Raw genomic sequence first — 27,098 nt, 5'->3', positions numbered from 1 at the left:
TGACGCAAGTTTGTCAAAGGGAGTTGTTGGGGTGTAGCAGCTGTTGATTGGTTCATCTGATACACTCCCATTTGTCTTTAAATCACTGTCCAACTGCTCTAGGTTGCACATGAGCAAACTTTTCATTACAGGTGCAATTCCTAAAAGATATATCCTGCTTAGCAAGCAAGTAAGAGAACCTGTTTAACTCAAAGGTAAACCTAAAACTTTTACTTTACAAGATATAATCAATTTAGTGTAGACATTTTCCACATCTTTAAAAATTGAAAATTAGAAGAAAATAAAGCTTCAAAAATTTAATTAGTCTGTAAATATATGTGCAATGTGAATGATAGGGTCCTTAAGATTTGTTGTCATAATAATTTATGTTGGCAAGTATGTTTGTTTTTCTTCAGGCATGAAATTCAGTCTTTTTTTGTGCAGAAAATCAAAACCTAAGCAACTACAGAGGTAATAGGAGGTGATTAAAACTAACCAGACAGTTAAGAAATGGTATGTTTGCTTTCTTTTGTAGCCTTTGGCTAACTTCTGAGAATTTTTATCAAGGATCCTGATTTAGCGATAATGGAGTTGGTAAGGGAGTTCAGGAAGTGAATTTGTGAAAGCTGGCTTTGCATTTTAATTGTTTATTTCACAGTGATAACACGTTTTTTATTCTGAAGTAGCTGCACGGACAATGATTTGGTAAACTCACTGCTACACAGATGAAGAAGCAGGCAAACTCTGCTGATTCAGATACCATGACAGGGTTTTAAAATATTTATATTTAAAAAAAAATTAAAAACGTTAGCCATATCTGTGATCTGGCATTACTTGCCTGTCTGATGGTTGTCCATGCTCTTAATATCCTAACCGTAGACTGGAAAGATGTCCCTAACACTGTGAAATTAGATGCCAAAAAAGTTTATAGTTTTCTGAGTTATTTCTGAAAACCATTATTCAATAAATGATACAGAACTGTACAGAACCCTGTACAGTTTTATAGGGATAAATAACTTTCCTGAAATAATAGGTGAATCTTTTTTGCAGCCAGTATTTCCATTTTAATACCATATTTTAAGAAAAGTCTTCTCTGTTCAGCCAAATACCACAGGAGGCAACAAAAGCATCGCTGCATTGAAGCCAAGTTTAAGGAATACTGTAAAGCTAATAGATTTTTCTTGCATGTAAATATAGTGGGAAAATAGTATTGATCTTAACTAAAGGAAAGGAAAAATAAGTGGAGAGCTTTTTGTTCATGTTCACACTTACAAAAATCCTCTCTAGGGAAAGGAAGTCAGTCAGACATCAGCGGGTTTAGATGCCCAAAACAGGATTTGGGCACCCGAATCCAGAATTCTGAACCGGAAAGCAGGAAATCCCAGGAGAACCTCAAGCAGATGCACTTCAGTGTTGTGCTTTAAAATCCCTCCCACGACTGTAGGTTAGGCTTCTGCCAGGGTGCAGGACTGCCACGGCCCCGGGTGGCCACAAGGTGCTCGGAGCAGCTGGTGGTGTCACCACGCAGGTCCCCGGAGCAGGTCGGTCTGACGCCCGTCGTACAGACCCGTCGTACAGACCCAGGCATGCCACAGCCTCGGACAAGGTGCGAAATGTAACTGGAGCCAGTGTTTTCTATAAAATATAGCCAGCTAGTGCATCCCTTGTTTATAAATGATGTCTCGCCATTAGAGCAGCTACATGAGAAGTGCGGCATTCCTCCGTGTTCTCCCTGGCCTGAGCGATCATTTGAAGGGGTAGCAGTACCTTTCTTGTTGTACTGTCTTCTCCAGTACCACCTCGCAAGGCTCAAGGGGCTGGGGTGGGGTGTGTGAGAGTATAGAGGCCCATGCCTCTGGTAGCTGGTGGTTTGGACCCTCATCCCAAGGGCTTTGAGTTCATGGCAGAGCTGTCAGGATTCTTTCTTGACTTTTTTCACAGCTTGCTTAGTGTAAGATGTCAGTGAGCATGTGAGAAGTGAAAGTGGAAGGGTCAAATGAGCGTAGATCTCATACATTGCTTGTCTGGTTGACATGCCGGGATGTAGACTGTGACCTTGTAAGCAGCTTTAACCCTTCAAGTACTTTTGGGGAGCACGTGCTACCAGGACACCTGGACCTCGATGTCCTCCTAAAAACTTGTCAGTATTTACAATGTTAGAAATGTGAAGAAATGGATTTCCACCAGCTAAGGACCAGCTTCTGCAAGCTCTGCTGAAGGTCAAAGCAACTGTTGGTTATAAATAATTTTAAAGTTAATAGTGTTTGCGCGATTTGAACCTAACTCTAGCTCTGAGTTTATCTCATGGATCTGATCTTGCCCACATTTATGTCCGTGGTTTTCATCTCAAGGTCTGCAGACCCCTTGAGCTCTATCATCTTCTCCCTAAAAAGTTCCTGCTGCTGTGTTCTCAGTAGATTTAATTTTGTCAATTGCAGGTGTGCACCTTCAATGGAAAATTTCTGTGAATTCATAAGTTTAAAAAAAAGCAAATCGCTGCTCTATGCAGCAATTCTGCAGCCTCTTGGGATGACTCCCATAAGTCACATTACTCACTTGTGTAAATGTTTGACAAGACAATGTCCAAAATGATCCTTACACTGTAATGCATGATTCTGATCAATTTTTGCTCTCCTTTCCAAACAATGTTTGCTGTGCTCTCCAGAATTTTTTTCTCAGTGTAATTGCTGTGTAACTTAACTCCTGGCAACTTTTTTGCTTACTTTTTCTCTGTTCCTCAGCTCTTTGAAGATCTGTATTTTTGAGGCTGCCGTGTCTGGAAAAGATGTTTTTCCAGCAAGCATTAGGTAGCGTGCACAGTGGAAATTTTAATCTTTAACAGAATAGGGCTAAATGTAGTCAGATTTATTTACCCGATTTTTACATAGCAGATTGAAAATAAATATTTGGAATCGATATGATTCTGTTCCTCAGACAGGACAAAGTTTGTGTTTAAAGTCACCTCTGTGAATGAAATGACAGTTGCACGAGCTTTTTAATTGTTTTGTCTCCTGGAGTTAGTCCATCCCGAGTGGGCAGGAGCATCAGGTCCCAGGAATGTAAGTAAGTCTGCCGGGTAGCTCTGACTTAATGCCGGAGCAGTCATCAGTCTCAGTCACAGTCCTGGAGTGGCAGCAGAAAGGAGTAAACAGAGCCGCTCTCTCTGGTAGGAAATCACCTAATACACTATGCTATTTTATTCCTTTTCAGTTGTTCATTCTGGTGAATGATCTTAGTAAGAAGCAAGGAAGTTGACTTTAATTTCTGACCTGTGGTCAGTTCTAGCTTCCAGAATCGGTATTTAAAGTTTACATTTACATTTTAAGTACACGCACTCTAACATTTTGCCACTATAAATAAGTTTGTAGATTCTCTTAGGAACAGCAGGAGATCAGCAGCAGAGGATACTGAAAGTCTGGTCATTGAAAGAGGACCTGTACATCTGTAAATGCAAAACCAGGAGACAGGCTATTGAATAATTGCAGGGTTAGTGCTGCAACAAGGCAGAAATAGAAGTTATTTATTGCAGTATTTGTTGATACTGTTATTATGCAGTGCTGCTCTGCATTTCACATGCGATATTTATGAAAAATAAAACGGATCCGGCCAGAGTGTCTGACTGAAGGTAGAAGTTAAAGAGCCAGGAGTCTGCAGTTCTGGCCCCAAGTGTGTCAGTAATGTGCTGCCTGATTTGTGCACGCTCCTTGCACCGCTGCCCGTCTTTGTCTCCTCAACTGTGGAACAGCAGTGCTGAGATGTGTCAAGGAATATCTCTGGGAAGGGAAAAGTACTATAAAGCTGCAAAATTTGTTGCACAATGTTTTCTTATCGAACCTGGGAAATGAGAAAATGAATGTAAAAATGTATTTGTAGTTGAGGTTGTAACAGGAAGCTGCTGTAAATGCTGGAGGCAAAGTCCTCTCTGTAAACTTGTTTTGTATTGTTTCCTTTGGTCCGTATAGAACTAGATTGAGGAGCATTCATCCACATGTTTTTTAAAAAGCTGAGAAATTTTCTAACAAGAGTTGAGATAGTAAGTCTTACACCTATATGACAATCCTGTGTGAGACAGATCTAGCTGTAGAGAAAGATGAGAATTAAACACAGATATACTGAGAAACAGAAATTGCTGTAACAGAATTACACCTCCCAGTTATCGAAGAAGTGACTATGCAGAGATGCTCTTCTGTTTGGTTAGATCCCAATGAAAGGGAAAAATTACCAAAAGCATTTAAACCTGTGACGATATTGATCTTACAACAAATGATTCAAAACACTGAGCATTTCCTTCAAAAGTATATATGTTTTGCAGAACTGGTAAAACTCTGATATACTCCCTTCATTTCTAGAGAAATGAGCTTTTCTGCATTACCATCCCCTTGCGATTCAAAAACAGCAAATCAAGAAATTATTTTCCTCTGGTTTTGTTATTTCACCACATACTGGCCATCCACTGTGCGTCTGCTGGTCACTGCATTCTTCTACCGTTCTGAGGAAGACAGAGGGGCCAACTGCTGGTATATAAAGGAACATTAGGCTCATACAGAATTTTCCCAGTCCAACACAATTTCCTCTCTTAATGCTATTACAAAGAACAAACACAAACCAAACGATTCACACACATTTGTCTAATTTGAGGAAAATTCTAATGAGTTCCTTTGTGTTTTGTTTGCAGAACAGAGTGTTCTGGCAGTCGCCACATGGTAAAGCGAACCCGCAAGCAGCAGGCGCAGTGCTGTTTACCCTGAAGAAGCTAGTGTGCGCACTGGAAAGCGCTGACCGCTCAAATGGATCGCATGGAGCTGCAAAAAGTCAACATCGAACTTGATGACCAGAGCAACAGCGGGGAAAGCCTCGAAGACAGCTACACGGAGATGGCTGATTCAGAAAAGGCTGCAATCAGGAGGTAAGCATTTCAATGGGAAGGCTGCTCCGTTAAGGCTAAAAAACAGCAACTGAAAAAACAGCTTCACCAACAGCATCTTGGACTCGCAACGTTTCGTAGGTAATGCATTGAAAGTAGTCTGATAGTTTAGCTGCTGTTTTCCTACAGCACAAAACTCTGCCTGTTCTGTGCCCTGATGAACCGTATGCCTCACATAGCAGGGATATCCCAGGCTCGCGCTTGCCTTTCGCTGCCTGGAGTGACCTTTGCAGGCTCCCAGCTCTGAGCACCCAGTTGGCAATTTGCAGCCACTCCAGTCACATAGTACACATGGAAATAGTATGTCAAAGGGGCAGTGTAACACGAGCACGCACCCTATGTGCTTCGGCCTCACGGGAAAGGTTTCTGGGGCAGGATATGGAGACGAACAGCAAAGTGCTCCCGCTGGGACTGCCCACGCTCAGGTATTTTCAGCAGGAGCCCCCACAGTGCCAGCATTTGGATGGCCTGAGAGAGACATCTCAAAACCAGCTATTGGCCTCTAGCCCTGAGCCTGCTGAGGCCCCAGCGTAGGTCTCTGATAGGGCAGTTGCAAGGCTCTGGGTTACACGGATTTGAACTACGAGCTCAGCTGAGCCCACTGCTAGCAGTCACAATTGTTACTTTCGATCCTCCACAATCAGATATTGTTTGAAGGTTACTAGTTCTAACAGAGATTTTTCCAGGCAGGACAACGATCCATTAAACATGCAACTGAACATGAGAGACTTGCAGAAGAAAAGAGTTTTGTTCTGAAGGACTTTTAAGTATTTAGCCCGATGCCAAAGGAAAGTTTTCGCTAATGTCAAAGGGCACTGACTGAACACAACGTGTGTCATAAGCTTTATCTAATGTTTTCTTATTTTTCTTTGTGTTCAGTCCATTTGCTAGTGATGACGCAGAAAGTCAGAAGTTCCTTACAAATGGATATCTGGGTAAAAAGAAATTGGAAGACTACAGTGAGGAATATGTAAGTTTTATTCATTTTTAAGGGTTATCACGAAATAAGAATCATTGACCTGAATCATTTTACAAACGTTTTTGTAAACAAAGTTACTCTGAAATTTGATCAGTGTAATCTTGGATTTGGAAGAGTAAATACATTTCCTAGTAATTAGAGCTGCAATTTTTTTCTGTTGTCTGGCAAGTACGACTGGGTCTTTCCTTCACAAGCAGTCATAAAGGTTCCTCAGGGCATATTCTGTCTTCAGCAGCACCTGTGTCATCTCACCCAGGATGTTCAGCTAAGGGTACGTTCGCGCACATACTTCTGAGGGGAGATCCAGTCCAGAGAAATTTTATTGCTGCAGACACAGGAAGAGAAAGAACTCAGGTGGAGTCTTAAATGTTGGGGTCAGGCTTACAAGTAATTGAAATGAGAATTTGTAAACAAAAAAGCCGACACTCCTTTAAACATGGCACCAACAATTCCATTTTTAGACTCTCATTTCAGGGTAGATCTAGGCCTTATTGTGTATGTGCTTGTATTGTTTATTTGCAGGACTGGTGTAAATGAATTTACATCCAGCTGCATTGCTTTAAACAGATGATATTTATGTTTAGTTTTGCAACGCTAAGCATTACACTCTTAGCACTCCTCAAACTCTCTAGGCAACTCCATGTGCAGATGGGAACACAGCATGTGTGCGTGTGTGTATTTGTGTGTGTGCGCATCTGTTTGGTCAGGATTTAACTTTATTTAAAGTTATATTGAATCTGATGACAAAGAAAGATGTTATTTTATTAGATATGTTACGGATTTTATTAGGATTGTTCAAATAAAAACATCCGATAAAAAGCGAAAATTACTGTTTGTAATTGTAAACTAAAATTAACAGTTGTATTTCCCCCCCTTCTCTTCCCTTCTCACCTGGTGCCAGATGCTACTCCCTGACACACACGGTCCCCTGCTTGCTCCTAGTTTTTAATCCTTTCCCGCTCTCCTTCTCCCAGTGCAGTGGATTCCCCAGCAACACAGTGCTTTCTTTTCTCCCACCACCCCTAGATACATTTTTAGCTCCCTAGAGGAGGAAGCACATCCTACTTGGATAAAATTCAATAATCAGTGGAATTCATTTTAAAAAATCATCTGAATTTGTTAAACTAATAGCTGGGAAACCTGCTGGATAAAAGCATTTATGTCCATAGCTGCTGGGCAGCGCAATCAGTTCTGGCTGCGTCATCTCCGTTGGCCATCTCTCGAGGGAGAGCTGGAGGGAGACACCACAAACACGTGCTAGCACAGCAGGCATTTGGCACAAAAGGACTTCTGAAGTGACTGTAGGCTCAGGAACCTTGATAAGCAGTAAGAAATAATTAGTCTGTTGCACTCTAAAACGCAGGTTAATCACCATTTGCTGTTACTGTTCCAACAGCACCGGGGAACAGTTTCCTTTGGGATGTCATCCTTTAACCTGAGCAACGCCATTATGGGCAGTGGTATCCTGGGGCTGTCGTACGCCATGGCCAACACTGGAATTATCCTTTTTGTGTAAGTACGCAGACAAAAAATGAGTAGAATAGAAGCAGTGCGCTATTGGATCTTGTGGTAAGAGAGGTAAGGTAGCTTAAGAAACCATGTTTTGTTAGCTGAAAAGTATTGTAAGACCTCTTGTAAAGAAAACGTTTTAGATGCACCACAAGAAACCATCCAGCGCTGAAAAACCTTTTTTTTAATTTGAGGCCTGTTTTGTATCAGGAGCACAACAGTGAATTGATTCTGTCCGGTCAAAAACCAGAGGGGAAGAACAAGTATACTGGTCGTAAAATAACAACAGAAATCTTGCTGGTTCAGTATGGGAATTCTACAAGGGCAATAAATCACCCATAAAGTATATATTTGCACCGTCCTAATTATGTAATCACTATGTAGAAAGGGAAGGAGAATATTCAATGTAAGTCTGAAATGGTGGCATGTTTTGACTAGAAAGGCACTCACAGATTTATTCAGATTTAATGTCACTCACTGCCTCAAGTCTATTTGTACTCAGTGTACTACCACAGACGACCATGGTATGTAGCTGACATACAGTATCTATACAAAATGGGTTTTGGTTGACAGTAACAGATAGCTGTGTGCAGTTTTTTAATCTACAGCTAACCTTGTCAAATGAGAGAACTTACAGAAAAATTGCTTCTCTCTAACAATTGGCTTTAATCTTAATTGGAGCCTTAATTTTAATCTTTCTTTAGGCTGGAACAGTGTACGACACTAGGTCATTGTTCTGAAATCTAAGAAGTCTCTAAACCAGGCGGCAAGGCTATTGCTATATGATTTTTTACTTTTGCAAGTTGTATAACTAGAACTGCAACAGTACTGCAAGTGTAACTTCCAGTTGCTAAGAAACACCTCCTATTTTTCTAGTAGAGTTTTTAACTGAAAATTAATTGTAGATGCAAATGCTACCACTCTCTGAGATAAGTACTTCTTAGCACCTGCAGTTGAATGGTTTAGATGTAGTATTTACACATACAAAAATGGAACCTAGTTCTAAAATTGACTGCATTAGAAACTGAAAAACTTAAGATTTTTTTTCCTCCACCTCCTTAGTTTAGGAACCTTGCTTTCTCCAAACATTTTTATTAATTAGTATGGCCATAAATTATACCACTGGAAAGAAAGCCATGGTATATCAGGCCTCAACAGTAAAAAAAAAAAAAAAAAAAAAAAGGCTCTGGTATATCTCTTTTTTTGAGGCTCTGTACATTCACAAGTGTGGCTGAAAAAAATCTGATGTGAGCCTAGTTACATTAGCTCTGTTGGCAATGCTAAGCAAAATGCAAGCCTTAGCCTTGAGTAATGCTAAAGCAACCCTATGGAGTCTTATATAGCAAAAACAAAGGACATATCTACCCAGCAGCTCATTTTCTTTTCTGTGCTACTTTCATACTTTGTGCATGAGAACATTCTCCCTTCTGGTAGAGGAAGGAGTTTTATTTAAAAGTACATAACTATGTGGGGGATACTGTTACCCGGATGGCATGCATCCACTTGCTGGAGGTTCTTCTGTTTTCACAAATTGTGACGTTAGCGTTAGTGGGGAAAAAAAATTCCACCTACTAAATGGAAGCTGCCGTACATCAACATTAATTCAGACTATGCTGGCAGCAGATGATTTACTGTTCTCATGTTGCCCAAGTACTCTCATGCTGGAAGATTTTCTACAGGGTGAAGGTGAGAGGAGGACTTCTAAAGCTCAGTAGACCCCAGGAGTTCCCATTAGCTCCTTCTCTCCAATGGGATAAGTGTGAAATTGCATGGAGCATGCACTGGAGCCTATTCTGCTGCCTGGCACAACTCAGCGGGTGCAACTGGGATGTCTTTGGTTTGCAAAGATGCACCTCACATGTCAGGACACGGAGACCATGGCTCTGAATAGCAGCTACACAGGTGCCCCTTGTCAGGAAGGCTGCCTTTTAATACACTGCAATTTCAGCCGTGAGACTTTAGCCAAGAGCCATGACTGCAATCTCAGCATGTATCACATAGCCTGTGTCCACAGAAAGAGACACGACCTTGTTCGCATGAAGTGTATGGTTCTGTTTGTTTCTCTCAGAGAAAGAGCCCTAAAAGAAACTTGTGATGGTCTGGTGGCCATCCCATGGCCCCTAAGCTGATGTCACTTCTGCTCTTAGGCCATAGCTTGCTTCGGAAGCTGGCTGTCAGTGTCTCCCATATCTGCACTGAACCTCATCTTCAGTGGAATAGAAGTGCTGGGGGCAGAACCTCCTGTTCAGCTACTGAATAAGGAACATAAGCAGATAGAGTAGATATTTCCTAGCTCCATCATGTTATCACCACGTCCCCTTCTGCACCAACACTTGTGCAAGCTGAAGACAAGATAGTTATGGTAACAAGATATGCTGCCCATGGTACTGTGGCCTGAGAATGTCATACAAAGATACATTTTTCACTAGCAGTTCTCAAGAGGCTGATAACTGAGATCACATAGAATGCAAATCTTGTGTGGAAGGAACAGGGCAACGGTCAGAATTAATAAATTCAGGTGCCCATACCTTCAAGTAGATTAGGCTAGAAAAGAATGCTGCAAGCTCTCTGAAAGCAAGTTTTCTAGTGTCATACCATGCTTTAGCATTATGCAAGATTTCTCCTGTACTTTGCAAAGTGAGTACCTCAAATTAAATTCCACAATTTCATGATTACGTGGTAAAATGGTCTGATTTTTAAAAGTATTGACTAGACAGGACTTGTCAGTGAAGTTGTTTCAATTCTTTTTTTTGTTAGGGGGAGGGGTTGTTGGGGGACACAGTTCTGTGTCAGGACAGATCAGGGAGCAAGCAGGAGACCAAATACCTGACATTTGCACAGAGATCTGTTTAAATCAGTAGGGTGTTGTTTAGATGCACAAGTCTATCTCTGTGGAAGAACATGGAATTGGCACCTACCTGCATTTAAACAAAGTCCGAGGGACTTTTGGGATGCTTACGGTCCAAGTGCAGCTACTAGTAAGCTACAGTTGACACTTATCTCTGCATTTTGTATCACAGGTCCAAAGCACAAATTTGCTGAGAACAATTTACCCATTGAACTTCTGAAGAACAAGCAAGCGTGAATTGTGCTCATACAAATTAACTGAGTGTCTTTGATGTCCTGTTTAGAATTCTGATTTCTGCTTTGCCTTGCAGAGTTCTGCTGCTCAGCGTAGCAATATTGTCGCTCTACTCCATCCACCTCTTACTGAAGATATCAAAAGAAGGAGGTATGAGGATCAGGCTGCGCCTGACTAAAAGTTCCTGTGTCCTATTTGCACATATTTTACCTTGGAACGCAATTCATCAAGCGCATCCAGGGTAGCGGCCCATATTTCTTTTTTTGTTTTGCTTTGTTTTTTTCAGGCTCGCTAATATACGAAAAGCTGGGAGAAAAGGCATTTGGATGGCCTGGAAAATGTGGTGTTTTCATTTCTGTTACAATGCAGAATATTGGAGGTAAGGGGAAAATATTCTTAGAAAAAAAAAAATTTCTAACTTCTAATGTTGTTCTACAGAATACCAGTGCTTTCTGCCTACATGGCATCAGAGGTGAGCAAGCCACAGCATGTGCCCTTCACTAGTATAGTAATGGAAGGACAGAAGGGGTTTATCTTGCCTAGTTTTAGCTATGTGACACTTTGGTGTCCAGTCAATGATAGTTGCCTGGAATCTCTCCATGACCAATGAACTCCGAAGATGGCTAAAAGGGCTTGGATGTCTCTCCTCATGGATTTGGCCATTATTTTTCGTTGACTACAGCTCAGACAAGGCATTTACCTGAGGTGAGGAAAGATGAATCCACCTAAAAGGAGGAAGAAAAAAAGAACATGGTTCTGACTTCTCTGTAAAAAAAAGACTCTTCAGGTCTTGGTTTTCCAATTAAATTCTCTACTTGAAGCCACATTTTGATTCTAATAGCTCTAAAATGTTGAGTGGTTAACAATGACCTTTTAAATCATTGTTTCACAAAAGTATTTCTTGTGAAATACTTTTGTTGAATAACTGCAGTGCACTCAGCACAAGATACCATTTACTTACTGATATAGATAGCAGCTGTGGGACGGGGCCTTCCTGCACTAAAACTTATCTCCTTTTACAATCCTATGAGAAACTTCTTAGGAAATTTCTGAAAGCTTATGGAAGTCTGCAATGTTTTCCAGATTTCTTAACAAGAGGCAGTAGAAATAATTTAAATGTATCACTAGTCAATGAAATATAGATTTTTTTGTGATCTCTCTTAGAACTTAGCATGTTTTGCAAATCTCCACAGGCAGATTACTAGCTTTAGTCCTTTTAGACTAAAGGACTTTTAGAGTAATTTTTTTATCCAGAGATGGTGCACATCTCTTTCCTGCAAGAGACTTTGATTTGGTTCATAAAAGTTCTCATTCCACAATCTTCCTTTCCTTACACAAGCTTGGATATCATATGTGGTTGAATTCAGGACGAATTATACTTCTCTGATAGAGAGGAATAGCTGGTCATCTCATTCAGTGGTTTTCAACCTGTTGTCTAATGTTGATCCATAGGTTTCCAGGGACCTCTCTGTGGCCAAAGTAAGATAACGGGGGGAAAAAAAAACGTGCCTGCTGTCAGCAGATTGAAATGAGGTATATAGAGGTCGACCATTCCACCAGGAATCATGACAATTAATCTTTTGGATCCGTGGAGTAAAATATTGAAAAAAAAAAAAGAAGTTAGAAATAGAAGGGCCAAAGGGAACAAGAGATTCAGAGGTAGCGACAACCAATGTTACTGCAGAAAGTGGACAGACAGTGCCCATTCAAAAAACATTTACATGGCAAAGCAAAAGGAAGACTGTAAATTCACATTACAAATGTAAAATTCATCGTAAGAGTGATTTATGTTTTTAATTCACACAGAATCACACAGAATCGTTTAGATTGGAAGGGACCTCTGGAGATCATCTAGTCGAACCTCCCTGCTCAAGCAGGGACCTCTAGAGCATATTGCCCAGGATCAAATTCCGTAATAACTATATTGTATTCTGAATACGATGCTGGATGAATACAGAGATGAATACAAGGCTGAATGCTGGATGTCATTCAGTACACTCTAGAAATAGAACAACATCAAAAGAACATACCATCTCTTTACTCACCCTGCTACTTAAGCAAAGTTCGTTTCTCTATTTTAATGAAAACTGATTCTCAAAACTGTGCTTTTCAAAAGTTTTTTTTAAACAAATTTTTTTTGAACTATGTTCTTTCCTCTAAAGGCATTTGTTTGTTTGTTTGTTTTTCCCAGCAATGTCAAGCTACCTCTTTATTATTAAATATGAACTTCCTGAAGTGATCAGAGCATTTATGAAACTTGAGGAGAGTTCTAGGTAAGTACCTTTGCCCAATTTCAACCTTGGATGAATATTTTCCACTTTAATGTCAATAAAAATGATTGTTATTTTTTCATTTCCCCTCTTCAGAGAATGGTACGTAAATGGGAACTACCTCGTCATATTTGTAACAGTTGGAATTATTCTTCCCCTCTCCCTTCTAAAGAGCTTAGGTAAGGTTAATGCCCTGCTTAACCTCATTTCTTATTTCAGCTAGTTCTGTGAATTTATGTGTGGCTAAACTGTTTATTTTTTTTTCCTTTCTCTCTGTCTCTCTTTCTTACTTCACAGGTTATCTTGGTTATACAAGTGGTTTTTCATTGAGCTGTATGGTTTTCTTTGTCAGTGCGGTAGGTGATTTTTCAGGCTATGTCTCTATGCAAGTATAGAGTCTGTAAACTGTGCAACACCACGAAATTCCTTGCTACAACAATTTAATGTAGATGTTAGAAAAGCACCTGCGGGTGAATCAAATCAATTACCCTAATGCCAAACGGAACCGGAATAAAAAAGATCAGGCTAAAAACAGCGCTTGAAAGGGTAAAACATAAAGCAGGACAACAGCAGAAGCAGGGTAACAAAAAATATTTCCGAAGCAGCGGAAGTGATAGCACTTGGTTTCTTGCTCCCTATCTATCCCCTCCCTCTTCAGTGTGCCTGTTTATATTTCTGTTGGCTTATCAAGGGTGATCATCTTAGCCTGCCTGTCAGGGCAGGCTTTCATAGGGGTTCCACTCTGCTCAGTCATCTGTCTTCAGAGAACGTGAAGGAAGTGAATATGTTGAAGGAATAGAATATTTTTAAGTCTATTTGACTGGGTTGAAATTACCCAGTGGGCTGAAAGGTTATTAGAGAGGTTCTGTCAGATACAGATACACACAGTTGATGATATAAAGCCTTGTTTTTTCCTTAAATAATCATGTTACAAACATGACATTGTGGAGCAGGGCTGAGTTGGTGGATCAGGGGCTGTAATCGTAATTGGCCGTGCTGGATAAAAAATTCTCACATTACTATCAACAGGTGTAAAGGTAATCTCTTATGGCTGTACTCTTGTGATCACATCATCTATTCTTATTGTAGGTAATCTACAAGAAATTCCAAATCCCCTGCCCTCTCCCTGTCATGGAGCATGGGGCTGGAAACTGGACCACCATCAACAACACCATGCCAATGCACCTGGTCATGCTGCCCAATGAGTCTCTCAATTCTGGCGTGAATTTCATGATGGACAACACAGCTGGGCACATGCCAGGCCTTGAGGAGCCAAGGGACACCTTCCCTAAAAGTGGTGTGGAATTTGAAGCACACAGTGACAGCAATGACATGTGTCAGCCAAAATACTTTGTGTTCAACTCACGGGTAAGGAAGATTCTGTTGAATTATCTTTAGCGATTCATACCACAACTAAACTGCTGCCTGCCGAAAGTCAGAGATCCAGTAGTGACCATTCTTACTAATGAGAGCTTTATTTTACAGACTGCCTATGCAATACCCATCCTGGCATTTGCATTTGTATGCCACCCTGAGGTGCTACCAATATACAGCGAACTGAAAGAGTAAGGTTCTTAAATTTTGTTCTATGCTTCCAGTTAACCATAGCGAGGGATCACTTTCTAGGCATTTTGCCTTACCTGCTAATATGTAGACACCCACCCAGTAATGATTTAGTGCATTCTGTAGTAAGCAGATACTGTCTTTGCTTTGACCTGATAATCATATCTTGGTGAAAGAGAACCACTATTCAGAGATCCACATTGGATGACACTTACTTAGGAAAGGAGCAATCTGGATAATCCTTTGAATAATATTAAAAACACTGGGGAACGTGGTTGCACAGCATATAACACTGAAACAGAGAATTCTGATTTCTAAAAATATCTTAATGAGTTTTCTGTCTGATCAGCTGTTGCTTACTCTTAAAGTTTCCTGGGATGTCATTGGTTTGAGTGTCTTACATATGGTCTTAACCTAGCTTATTTTGCTTATCATATATCAAAAATCAAACACATTTGCTTATCAAATATGAAAAATAAAATAAGGCTTAACCTAGCAAAAAGTTGTCAGTTGGGAAGGGCTAAAAAATGCACGTGCTCAGCAGCAGGAGTTACATGACAGGAGGTTGTGCAGCAAAATTCAAGAAGGCCAAGCCCCATTGCCTCCTATTTGAGCTTGTTCAGCCTCAGAAGAAATCCCAAAGTTCCCATATGATATGCAAGCTTACTTCCAGCCCCCGTAACCTGAAGGTTTTCTTATAGCACATTTTTAACTAAAGAATCTCTAAAGAAGGGATTTGACCTGCAGGAAGTTCTTCAACCTGCAGAACAGTTCTATGCTGATTTATGTGTATTCGCATAGAGCTGACTGAAAGCTCTTGTCTCATTACTATTAGCAGCCTCTGTAATTTTAGCTGGTCCATTTTTAATTCAAAAAATACAGTCTGAGATTGCTAGTGTTTAAATAATAATATATAAAATAACACGATGCATTTACATGTTGTCACTAAGTAAACAGTAGAAATTACGTCTGAGTACACTTCAATAAATCTGTGCTGTTCTGCACAGATCTGTGAAGCTTGAACTAAAGAGCCCCGTCTAACTAACATAGTTGCTATGAATTTACTAGCCAGTGAGGTGATGCCAGTAGAGTGAAGACTCTTCAGAGTACTTCTTGTACAACTAGAGGCTTTGTAAGAATAGCACTGTTACTCTCTTTCTCTCCTACTTCAGCCGTTCTCGAAAGAGGATGCAGAATGTCTCAAATATCTCCATCACCGGCATGCTTGTCATGTATCTTCTGGCTGCTCTCTTTGGATACCTTACCTTCTATGGTAGGTCAAGGCCCTGTTCTCTGCAGAATTTTCCCCATAACTTTTTTCCCCTAAGCAGGAGAGATGGAGCTTTCACACTTAGGATCAAGAGCCGTTGTGTTTTTGGTGGTCAGGAATACAGGTCTATGTGTTATTTAAAAATAATATGCAGCGTGTAATCTCCTGAATAAGTGGTGAGACATATCCAGCTGTCAGGCTGCAAGTTTCTCAGCTGTTGGATACTCAGCAGTACCTACTAGGGGGACCGGCTGTGTATCTGATTTTGTGAACTCAAACAACAAGCTGCTGTAAATTTGGCTCTTGGCAAAGACCAAGAGTGACAGTACTAAAAATACCCCAATACTCAAGAGCTTTGCGTGATACAATTAAATGCTACCTGCCCTAGCTCTAACACCAGTAAGTCAACTTCACCTATGCTGAAAAACAGGTGCAAATCATTCTAGTGTAAAAAAAATATGGATGAGCTGGCCTAACTGGAGGGTAAACAGAGTAGTCCCTATATTAGTGCACAGTTTTATGCAAACGACACCTCTTTTTACCTTGTTAGTTCCTCCATTACAGCAGAGAAGTGAATGACACAGCATAATCTGTACTCTATTGCTGTGGCAAGGGGGCTCTGTTTGAAAGCTGGGAGACTTGTGTGGAGGTCAGGAGATCTATTCCCAGTTCAGCAAGTTATTTTCTATTTCATATCAGAGAAACTATTTTGCCTCAGTTTCACATCCGTGTAATGACTTTGAGAAAGCATCACCTCAGAGCTGTACTACCATAGTCGATACTGGGTGAGGGACTTGTACCAGTCATACTGGGAAAATTCCTCTTTCCTGCCTAGCCCATAACACATATCTAATGACAGCAGCTGGGCCAGAGCTAGTCTTATCTCACTGCAGTATAAAGATCTCCCTTTTGCATGTGCAGATATTGCTTGAGTAATTTAACTCCTCTCTATTTCCCTTCTGTAGGAGAAGTTGAAGATGAGTTACTTCATACGTACACCAAAGTGTACACATTTGATACCCTCCTCCTGACGGTTCGCCTCGCAGTGCTGATGGCTGTAACTTTGACTGTGCCCCTTGTCCTTTTCCCTGTAAGTAGCAGAGTGGACAAAGCTGAAATCTGGGCTAGCCTGTACACGCTGACTGTGGTTAGCAGCTGCAAAATTTACGCAGACAGTCCTTAGCATTTGAGAAAAGGAAGCCTGAGCTTTAATTTGGGAGGGTCTATTTTCTCATCTATAACTTGCCTGAGGCAAGGATCTTAGGTAGTTAGGGTTGCAAACATTGAAAGACTAAAATAAATCAGCCCTCAGGAACAACTGCCCTGTCTCTCTCTGGCCCTCTCTGTACTACATTTAACAGAGCAGCAGTGTACTGCTCTGTACACTGAAGTACTAGACTTAGGGACATACTACAGCATCCAAATTCAAGACAGACACGTGCAGCTCAGGCCACGTGTTAGGCAGGGCTGCCAGACCTGGCTCCCTGGAGAACCAAGGTAGAGAAGTAGAGGCCTTGTGCATATTGCTTAGTGTAGGTGCCTAACTTGGATGTCACAAATATTATTATGTATATTATATGATCAAATAATGATCATTTTAGAAGTCTTATCCTTCATATTAGGAACAATTCTGGATGACGATATTGGGATTTGCATAAAAAAAAAAAACCCTTTGTTAAAGAGGGTTCGGGGTAGGCTCTAGGCACTGCTGTGGTTTTTAGTTTCAGCATTTTGGAAGGCTGCAGAAGTGGCTTTCCTCAGGCGGCACGATATAAATAAGGACCACAGCTCCAAAGGGGAACATACATACCATTTTACACTTCAATAGGTTTCCTGTGTGTTCCCACTTGCGGACTGACTCCAGTCAGTGAAACTGGGGCAACTGGCAGAGAGAAGTATAATGCAGCACACCTACCAGTTCAGTTCCTGCGCTCGCGCAAAAGGCTGTGGGAGCCTTCCCAAACCAACATCTTGAGTTGAGCCTATGGATAGGAAATGAGGCTAAGTGCCAAAAAACCAGATGCAGTCAAGATGCAGCCACACAGTCGGATATCTGAGCAAAGTGCAGAGCTTCTAGATAGTGTTCACAGGAAAAAATACAATATCCATAGCAGCAGGAACAGAAAGAGAAGCTAAATGGCTCTTCAGGGATCAATCCCAGCTTGAAGAGCAGACCTTTGGACTCCTGAACCTACAGCACTGTCCCTTATGTCCTCCCTGCACTGCTCTGCAGCAGGGGAGAAAATAATTGATCCTTGACAGTACATTTCAGGGGACTTGTGTGCCATTTTCTGGGGTCCATACAATGCCAGCATCATGCAGTTGGTGGGTTTCCAACAAACTGCGTTGCTCTCTAGTGTTCCTGTCTGATGGGAGCAGTAATCCCAGGGTCCTGTTGCTCCATTGTCCTGGATGCAAACACAAGTTGTGCAGAGGTACTGTTTCCAGGCTCACAAATACTTAAGAGCAATGATCACCATTCAAGGTTATCTGCAAAAAAAATCTGGAAATCTGGTCTGGTGTAAAGCTCCCAGAGAGGTCAGTCCCCCTGGCTTGCAGAGCGTTCTGATGCTCTGCCTTAAATCCGATGTTGAAAGAGATAGTTACGTGTGTATATTAGTCTTAACTAATAGATCATTTTTCAGGAGAAAATAGGTTCAGGGCCTTACAAAAACCTCTATCTGTCAGATGTTGTATTTTGCATTTTTAATTTTCTGTATAATTATTTTTATACCTGGATAGTGTACAGAGGCTTAGCAGTTACATACCACAGAACTAATTGCTCTATTAAAAGAATTCCTGAGAAGTTATCATTTATTTTAAAGCCAGTATACAATTAGATTGCGTACAGTTTATACAATTATTTGTATAAAATCAAACAATTTTATATGGCCTATCAAGATAGCCAGCTCAGCACTAGTGATGATCTGCTTACTCCAAATATGTAAAATAGCTGTACCGACTACTTTGTAATGAACTATTAGGTTTGTATTTTCTTAAAGTAGTCAGTTTATTCTCTTAAAAAATGTATTCATTGCACTGCAAAAATATTTTTAAAGATAGGTCTAAATAACATTAGTCACTACAAAATCTCTGTTTAATAACTTTGTTTCAAGGGCAACACGACAGCGGGAATAATACACAATATGCTGACAATGAGTGAGCAGGAATACAGAGCACCAGTTCACAGTGTACTAATGCTGTTTTACACTAACTCAGAGACTGAACTAGATTTTTGCAATCTGCCTCCCTCTTCATCCACAGCATTGGCTCACTTCACCCTGAAAAATATAAAATGCAAAATTCTTGCTGTGTTTTGCAATGATGGGCTCCGAGTTTGGCAGAACTCCATACATTTACAGAATTGCCAAACTCATCCAGAAACAGTTATTTTCAAATAACTAAACAAAAGTGCTTTTTGAGCTTTTTTTTAAGTTTAAAAACATTTTTATTCAATGCCTACCCTTCAAATCTTTTAAGTTTATCATGGTACTTCAAAGTAACTCTGTCTTCTGCCACCAAAGGGATTTGCCATTGACCTTTTTCCTACTTACTGTCTTTGCTGATGAAAAAGCAAGAGAGTCTCATATTCACGCAATAAAGTCAGTGGAACAAAAGAGATCCTCTACAAAAGCTTTTAAAAGTATAATTTCCAAGTGACGTTGTAAGATGTGCTTTTATTTTGATATGTATGCTTTTTTTTCGTAATGCAAGTAAAACAAAAGCTTGCTCTTTCTCTCATGAAAGTAAATGACAGAACTCCTGTGGGAATTTCAAAGGGATCAGGTTCAGGAATACAGCAACTCATATTTCACCCATGCATTTTTGCCTGTTGATTAGTATTCATAGTGGGGGTTTCTTTGGGGGTTTTTTGCTGATACTAGCATCTTTCAGTTGAACAGATTTCATCTCCCTGATTTTACACCCTATTTACTTGTCTTTCTTCTGCACTGCAAATATTTGAGTTTCTGCATTAAACTGTGAATGTAGTTCTCAAAAACCTTCATCAGAGTGAGATTACATTAAGGGAAGTAAAGGCTGAAAACACATTTCTTCAGTCAGAATTTCGCACCGCAAAAATGACTGGAATAGATCATTTAAAAAGTGAAAAACAAAAATAAATTAATTGTTGTTTTACTTTCCCTGGTGATTTTCGTCTTACAGATCCGTTCATCTATCAGTGCACTGCTGTTTCCCAAAAGGCCATTCAGCTGGATAAGACATTTCCTGATTGCAGCAGTAATTCTTGCTTTTAATAACCTGCTTGTAATTTTTGTCCCCGCTATTAAAGACATCTTTGGATTTATTGGTAGGTTTCATAAATACTTTGCATTTACTGTGCTAATCCTTTCCACAATATATTTACGTTCATGTACTGAATGACATTTCTCAGTTCAGGTCTTACAATGGAGTAATTTAAACACAGGTTTGAGTTTGTATAGGAAAAGTTAAAACGGAAGTAAAAATTCCCAAGTAGCTGACACACAAAGCCAAATTCTACCCAACTTAGCTGTCAGCCCGCAGAAGGCACAAGGAATCTAATAAATCTAGCATAAAAAAATGATAAGGAATTCACATTTTGATTAAAAAAAGGCATTTTGTGCGTGGAGGGAAAGGGGTTTTCAAGCATCTCTAACCGGTACAAAATGCATTGACTTGCAAACTGTGATGTTAAAAAGGAGAGAAAAGTAACATATTTCTTCTGAAATTCACAGTTCTCTCTCTACCTCTTTCTTCCAGTCAAATTTGGCACCTGATCACTGAGCAGGGAGCTTCCGTCCCCCCAAACTGCTTGAGGACTCAGGGACTGAGATGCCCTTGAGACTGGCACCCCCACGTCTTTTTCGCACTGGTGCCTTTTTCACATTTTGTGCTTCGTGCAGACAGCCAGTTTGCAGTTCCTTGCTTTTTACATCTGAGCTATCACCCTGGGCTCTGTTAAGGGCCTCTCCATTGAGAGGAGAGAAATAGGCACGTCCAGGGCACAACTCAGCCACCCAGTTTTATATACCTCCTCTCCAGGGCACTTGTACCCTGGAAGTGCTTATTTGTTTCCACTGACTACGGTGGCAGTCTGGAGGACCAGCTCACATGCATCATCTGTATCGCAGGCAGCTGCGCTGGATTCAACGGATCGTCCCATCACCAGGCTCTTTTCAGGCCCTGAATGCTCACATAAGTGTGTAGACACGAAAAGAGCTTTCCCAAGTCTGGGTCTCAGGAGAAGGAGGGGACAACGGTCCTCCAAAGAACACAATACAGGCCTGAAGTCAGCCCCATAAAGCCCAGTATAATTATTCCTGAGGCAGAGACCAACCTGAGACTTTTTTGTAGCCTGGAAGTGAAACTGTGCAAGTTCTGGGTGAATGTAAGACAGTTCTGCATGAACACCAAATATGAGATAGATCCTTTTTTGTGCAACTGGAATTAGAACAGCAGCTAGCACCCTACACGCTCTTTTTGCAGCATACACCACACTGATGTGTTTTCCTTACACAACACAGTACTCAGATCTAGTTTCTGTTCTAGGCGCCTCTTCCGCCACGATGCTGATTTTCATTCTTCCTGCTACCTTCTACATACGGCTTGTTAAGAAGGAGCCTCTGAGGTCTCCCCAGAAGATCGGGGTAAGTGGGCGGGCAGCCACTGCAAAAGGAAGGAAGGGAGATTTTGTGCTTTCCGCTGATCACAAATACTCAAACTTTGACTTGCAACATCTGGCAGCTGATCACAAATGGTAGCGTTTCACTCAAAATGCTTGGTGATTGTTAACCTTTGGGCTCTGATTTAAGACATGTGGTGATTCATGCTGAGCAGTATCTCCCTCACTCCGTTTCAAGTCTCCATGACCCTATAGTAGAGCGGGCAGAGCTTGTTGAGTGGCTGCTCCTCAGCCACCGTGTCCAGCTGGACGTGGACCCACCACATGGGACTGTGGCCTGCACCCGCTAAAGAGCGACGGCTCAGTGCCTGAGCTGCCACCTCACTGACAGGGGCAGGGGTGGGGTGAAGCATGGCGGTGGAAGAGGGAAGCGGGCGGGCTGTGTAATTCACACTAACCCAGAGAGCCAGCATCCACAAGTCAAAGACTTTGAGGCCCTGATGCTACAGATACCTTACTGCTGTACAGAAAGCTTCCTTCTTTGTGTGGAGTCTGACCAAAAGCTTTGGTCCCTCATAAACAACAGCATTCAGTCCCTCAGATTATGTATGCTCCAGAGATTAATTCTCCTAAAAAATTGGGAAGGGCTCTTGGCCCTGTTGAAGTCAAGGAGGGGCAGAATTTCACTGCTGAAGCATTTTTCGCAAATATTTATAGGGTTTGTGGTATTGTTCTTAATATGGATGAGGCTACCAAGTATAAAACCAACTCTGCCTAGCAAACCTATCCTTTTACTTACCTTGCCATGTGGATATTATTACTATCATTAGTGCAGAACAGCTTTGAGGGGTCAAAGACCTGGAGCAGGGCTGGCAGTGGTAAATGAAGCCACTGTATTGGTCTTGTTTGCAGTAAAGATCATGAGATTAGAGCAATGAAAGAATTTTCACTGTGGCACAGCTCAGAAGTGATATCAGAAACCAGGAATGGAGGACAGCATGTGTATGCGGGAGGATCCATCACAGTTCTTTCACACTAGACATAACAATCAGTGCAGGCGAAAAAAGGCTTAATACGACAAACCAGTCACACCTACTGGTGCTGCTTATTCCCAGCTGTCTTTATGCATCTCTGATGTAAGGGAATTTCCTCCATTCATGAACTTCTGCAGTCCACCTGTTCACAGAAACAGTAGAATAAGTCTCAGGCCCAGCTAAATTGTATAATAAACAGTATTTGTCTAGATTAAAGTGTGTCTTAAAACACTAGAAAAAGGCATTTATTTAATCCAACCTAAGGTTTAGCTAAGACCTGCACTTGTATAAATAATACCTAAATACTATATAAGGAGCTGTTGATTCACACTAGAAGGCCAGCTGCAGATTAAGAGGAAAATTTGAGGTCAAGGTTAAGAAGAAGCTTGTACTGCAGAGATAATGAAGTAACAAAGAGATGGGAGTTCCCCACTGAGATAGACTCATACAAGCACAGAAGATATACAGAAGATATATATAAAGCTCTATCGTTTATACACAGCATGTGTTTACAGGTCATGCTGGACTGCCACAGCAGTACCTTTTATTCTGAACATGGATAGCTATCTGCACATTTAACGGTATCTCTTAGGAGATGTTCTTTGAAAAATTAATTGGAAAATCTATTGATGAAATACATATGCAGACAAATAATGTAAATAGATATACATATCCACATCTATATACATGTAAACAACAAACGATGTACATCATTGACATGAAAGAAGTACCAACTGAATTGGTACATAATGCAAGTATAAAAGAAAAATCTTTACCATCATAAGATGTTTTCTGAAGATCATTTTTGAAACAGTTATCATTAGAGAGAAACTGTGAATATTTGTTCATGTCTGTCTTTGTTCATTCTTCAAGTTTCTGTGCTTTGATCATATCTAGAATTTCCCACCCTGTGCTAGGATTGCATGCAATATTCATCTTTGTGTTGTGAGGCAGAATATTGTTAAGTGTGGACAGATTATGGTAAATTAAAGTCCTGCTAAAGCAGAGGGGGAATGTAAGCACCTGAATCGTCTGAATATACACAGAAATGCTTTTAGAGGAGAGAGATGGATTTGCCTGTTTGTCTACTAAGGATGAAAAGGATTAACTATGAAACTGTTCTTGATATCAGAGACAATGATCCTTCATTGACAGCAGGCCAGTTTTTAAAGAAAAAATATGCTTCTCTTATATTTGTATTACTACTCTTACTAACAAAGTGGGTTTTTTTAAGGTCAGGTGTTCTAAAGCCCAGCTCTCTCAATCTGAAATTTATTCCTAGGTAGAAGCACAGGCAATGCAGAAATTACACTGAACTTCTATACAGGATTAACTTTGGTTCATGTAGCCCTATATGATGTTATTTAGGCTTAATCACAGAGAATGTCCTCAGTTCAGGCCCTGAGTGCTGTACAAATAAGATTCCCATGGAATAGCCAGTGAATTACGGTGCATTCAGCCATTTTCTTTATTAATATAATTTTATTTTCCAATTGCAGGCTCTAATTTTTCTTATAGTTGGCATAATCTTCATGATTGGAAGTATGACTCTAATTGTAATGGACTGGATTTACAACCCTCCAAGTTCCAGACATCACTAACCTGTAGAGATAACCACGTACTTTTTATACCATAAATATTTGTATTGTGTGCTCCAAAGGACATCTAAATGGGAATGTTATTCCTTGGTAATAACTGCAATATTTCGGAGACGGTTTCTGGTAACCTCACTAGAACCCAAAGGAGTACTACGTCATCCTTTCCACCGAGGATCGTTATTTATGCATTAAGAACCTGAGCTTAGCATTTCTGGCCAGGTTAGATGAAATGTGTGGTGTGGATGCTTTTTATTTCCAAAACCAAAATAAGAGCAATTGTGTATATAGTCCTCAAAAATAGTTTGGTGTCACCCTGTCCGACTCCAATCCCTCATCTGAATAACTACAGTTCCTAGAGCACTGGAAACGTAATGGCCGAAAAACTCGCTCATGCTTTGTTTTGTATCTGAAACTCATGGGAGCAGCTGTCCAGCTTTAAGAGAGAGGATACGGTTTTTGTTGGTGAGCTCAAAAGTGGCTGCTCCCTGCCGATCTTTCTATAAGAAAGGTGACAGCTTTGGCAAGACAGTAGACAAGGCTGAGCATCCGATTGTTGCCCAAATTCATCACCCTCAGCACACGACAGCTGTCATTCAAAAAAAGCTCTCTCTTGTACAGTCAGCTCTCTGCAAGGAGACCCTGTGCTGGCGCACAAGCTTAAATAACAGTTGAGCGTTAGCGGTGTTTTGTTGTTAAAGATGCCTGTGCTGGAAACAACAGGCATTTCTGGTGTGGGTTTTTTGGTTTCTCTACCTTTTTTTAATTCTTGTGTGAGCTTGCACCACTGAACAAGTTGTACCCTCCATAGAAACTTGTCTTCCATTCTCACAAGAATTTAAGGAGACCCCAAGGTGTTGCACAGCACCCTATCCAGTATTGTTCAGTACTTGTGTATTTGACAAATGTTCAGTGCGGGAAACTGTAATTTGCTATATATATGTCTATATATATATATATAAATATATATATATATTTATGTACATAATCTTTTGTTTTCCTCTAGTTATCAAAATGTTACCCTACGGTACATTATTTTTGATTTTTTTTTTATATGTGTCACTGTTTTCGTAGCCACACACTTTATATTGTTTTGAAGAAAACGTATTGGATTGGTGGGTTTGTAAAAGGTTCATTTTTATTCAGCAGTGTTTGAATTATACAAGCTCTAGCCGTTACACGTGTAGAAAGAAATTCAGATATTTACTACATATGTTACAATAAATTGCAAGATGCTTTTCTCCTGAGAATTTTTAATGTGTGCCTCAAAATTCTGTATTATTATCATTGTAAACTAAAAATTTGGGTAACTTCTGTTGCTGTATCTTAGCTTGCCTTTGTATACGCTAGCATTCAATGACATACATATATAATTAAGCTACGTCAAGGAAAAGACATTACTGGGAGTCTCAAGTGCATCACGCCGTGCAGCTGTGCAAGACCAAAAGAAAATGTGAAGTTCCATGTTATATGGATGATTCATTAATGCTCAGTACCCTACAGATTGTGATTTTCTCTGTGCTGTGGGGTACTCTGTACTCACCAGGAAAAACAATCAGTGAAGACACACTAATTCCATAGCATGGGGAATGAGTGGGGAGGCCCCACTCTTGGATCGAACATGCTTACACCGATCCAGGCTTATGTAATCAGAGTTTTCACTCTCCAGCTTAAAAATCTGTTGAGTACACACCTGTGAACTCAGAAAGTCATAAAGCACACAAATTTATCTCTGTTCACAAAATTGTGTGTGTGTGTGTGTGTGTGTGTGTGTGTGTGTGTGTGTGTGCGTGCAAATGCAGGTATGCATACAGATTAACTGAAAAAGCATCTCAAATATGTATTCCATGCTGACCACTATCTTTCTGGGCGGTATTTTATGCTCACTTAAGTACTGTATACTTAATATATTGGAGTACATTTCCTTGTGAATACTAAGTCTCTTTTTGCATTTTTTAGAGAAAAGGGCTGCAATAATATTTTCCTCTGTTTTAAGCAGATTAATGCAAATAATGCTGCATTAATACTGAAGAGACCTTTAACATGGACTAGAGTTAACAGTAATACACACACACACCCTTTCCTGTCGTTTTTATTGAGAGTTACATGTATGGAAGAATTGAGCTGTAATTGCATTTTCATTTTAGTATGCAACTGCATATAGTAACTGCAGTTGTATTTTGTAGCGCACCTAAAATGTGGATGAAGTCAAGAGAAATAACAGAAAAACTACAGGCAACAGTGCAAGTCACTGCCTTTTCACGGCCCAAAACTAGTGGTACCATATAGTGAATGACCTTCCATAACACAGTTAGAGAAAGTCTGTGAAAGGCCAGATTTTAAAGCTAAAGTATGCTGCTCGCAGCGTTATGCAGCTGCCATTCATACTGAGAGTAAAGATAGTATTGTACACTAACTTATTTAGCACTGCTGGGAATGGTGGATGTTGGAGTTACTCGTTCATTTTGTAATACTGACAATAGGCATTGTGAGGATTTTTATTACAAAACCATCCACTGATATACAATAAATGAACTTTTCAAAGATTGCAGATTTTCTTTTCTTCTGTTTTAGGCTAGCAGGAGAAGGCTTTTTTTTTTTTTAAATGAAGCACTGGCAAACTGATAGCCTTCACATTAGCATCACTAAAACTGCATTCCCTTTTAAGAGAGAAACTTGTGTATCCATAAATATGCAGATGAGCAAGAGGGCAGACATGGCAGCCCCTTCACAGAATAACCCTTTTACATCCCCTGTTTTGCAGCTATTCATGGAGATTCATAGAGATTGCAAGGTAAAGAATAGCTGGCATTAAATCTGGGGTTATCTGCAAGATACTCTATGCGTTGTTCTCTGGAGCATGGGATTAGTCAGGATACACGGTATAACAGCTAAGTATAGTCACTATTAGGAGTGCACACCAGATGGTAGTGCTCTATATAAATACTTCCTATAATTGCAGCTGTAGGTTTTCCTGCTGTCACATATTTGTCTGGTGTATAATCATAGCCCAAAATATACCAGATTATATGCCACTCTGGCACTGATGATCTCGTATGAGAACCACATTCTCAGACCCAGCAAGCCAGAGTTTGTAACCTGTCTGCTCATGAGAAAGGCATTGCAGACCCAGACACTTGCTAAACACCGGCTATGCTGCATGGACTGAGGACCACGTGTCCCCATGAGCAGAGGGACAGTGGGAGAAGCCACCACATGTTGCTAGCAGATCCACCGTCCATCCTCAGAGCCGAGGCTGAAGATGTGATCATTGCTGGTGCCTCGGCCCTG

The 27,098-nt window shown here is 40.5% G+C and overlaps 1 protein-coding gene across 2 annotated transcripts; it reads left to right on the top strand.

The window, feature by feature from the left end:
* Nucleotides 1–98: 98 nt before the first annotated feature.
* Nucleotides 99–25,739, top strand: SLC38A4 (solute carrier family 38 member 4). 2 transcript variants are annotated; one of them, XM_009680861.2, is made up of 16 exons: nucleotides 99–194; nucleotides 4,655–4,885; nucleotides 5,783–5,873; nucleotides 7,279–7,394; nucleotides 10,550–10,623; nucleotides 10,760–10,852; nucleotides 12,665–12,746; nucleotides 12,840–12,922; nucleotides 13,041–13,099; nucleotides 13,833–14,111; nucleotides 14,229–14,308; nucleotides 15,479–15,579; nucleotides 16,542–16,666; nucleotides 19,741–19,885; nucleotides 21,106–21,203; nucleotides 23,712–25,739. In XM_009680861.2, the coding sequence occupies exons 2-16, from the start codon at nucleotides 4,767–4,769 to the stop codon at nucleotides 23,811–23,813; spliced, it is 1,647 nt and encodes a 548-aa protein (XP_009679156.1). In that variant the 5' UTR covers nucleotides 99–194; nucleotides 4,655–4,766; the 3' UTR covers nucleotides 23,814–25,739. The 2 variants fall into 2 exon arrangements, with proteins under 2 accessions (XP_009679156.1, XP_009679157.1); XM_009680862.2 differs by lacking the exon at nucleotides 99–194 and adding an exon at nucleotides 1,462–1,585.
* Nucleotides 25,740–27,098: the final 1,359 nt, after the last annotated feature.

Source organism: Struthio camelus, chromosome 1 (assembly GCF_040807025.1).
Source record: "Struthio camelus isolate bStrCam1 chromosome 1, bStrCam1.hap1, whole genome shotgun sequence".
Lineage (NCBI taxonomy): Eukaryota > Metazoa > Chordata > Aves > Struthioniformes > Struthionidae > Struthio > Struthio camelus.
The sequence above is the reverse complement of the archived record's forward strand: the minus strand, read 5'-3'. Positions and strand labels throughout refer to the sequence as shown.

Coding starts and splice junctions, on each gene's coding strand:
- SLC38A4 (XM_009680861.2), top strand. CDS start 4,767: ATGGATCGCATGGAGCTGCAAAAAGTCAACATCGAACTTGATGACCAG. Junction 5,874..7,278: donor AAGACTACAGTGAGGAATAT/GTAAGTTTTATT, acceptor CTGTTCCAACAG/CACCGGGGAACAGTTTCCTT. Junction 16,667..19,740: donor TGCCCCTTGTCCTTTTCCCT/GTAAGTAGCAGA, acceptor TTCGTCTTACAG/ATCCGTTCATCTATCAGTGC.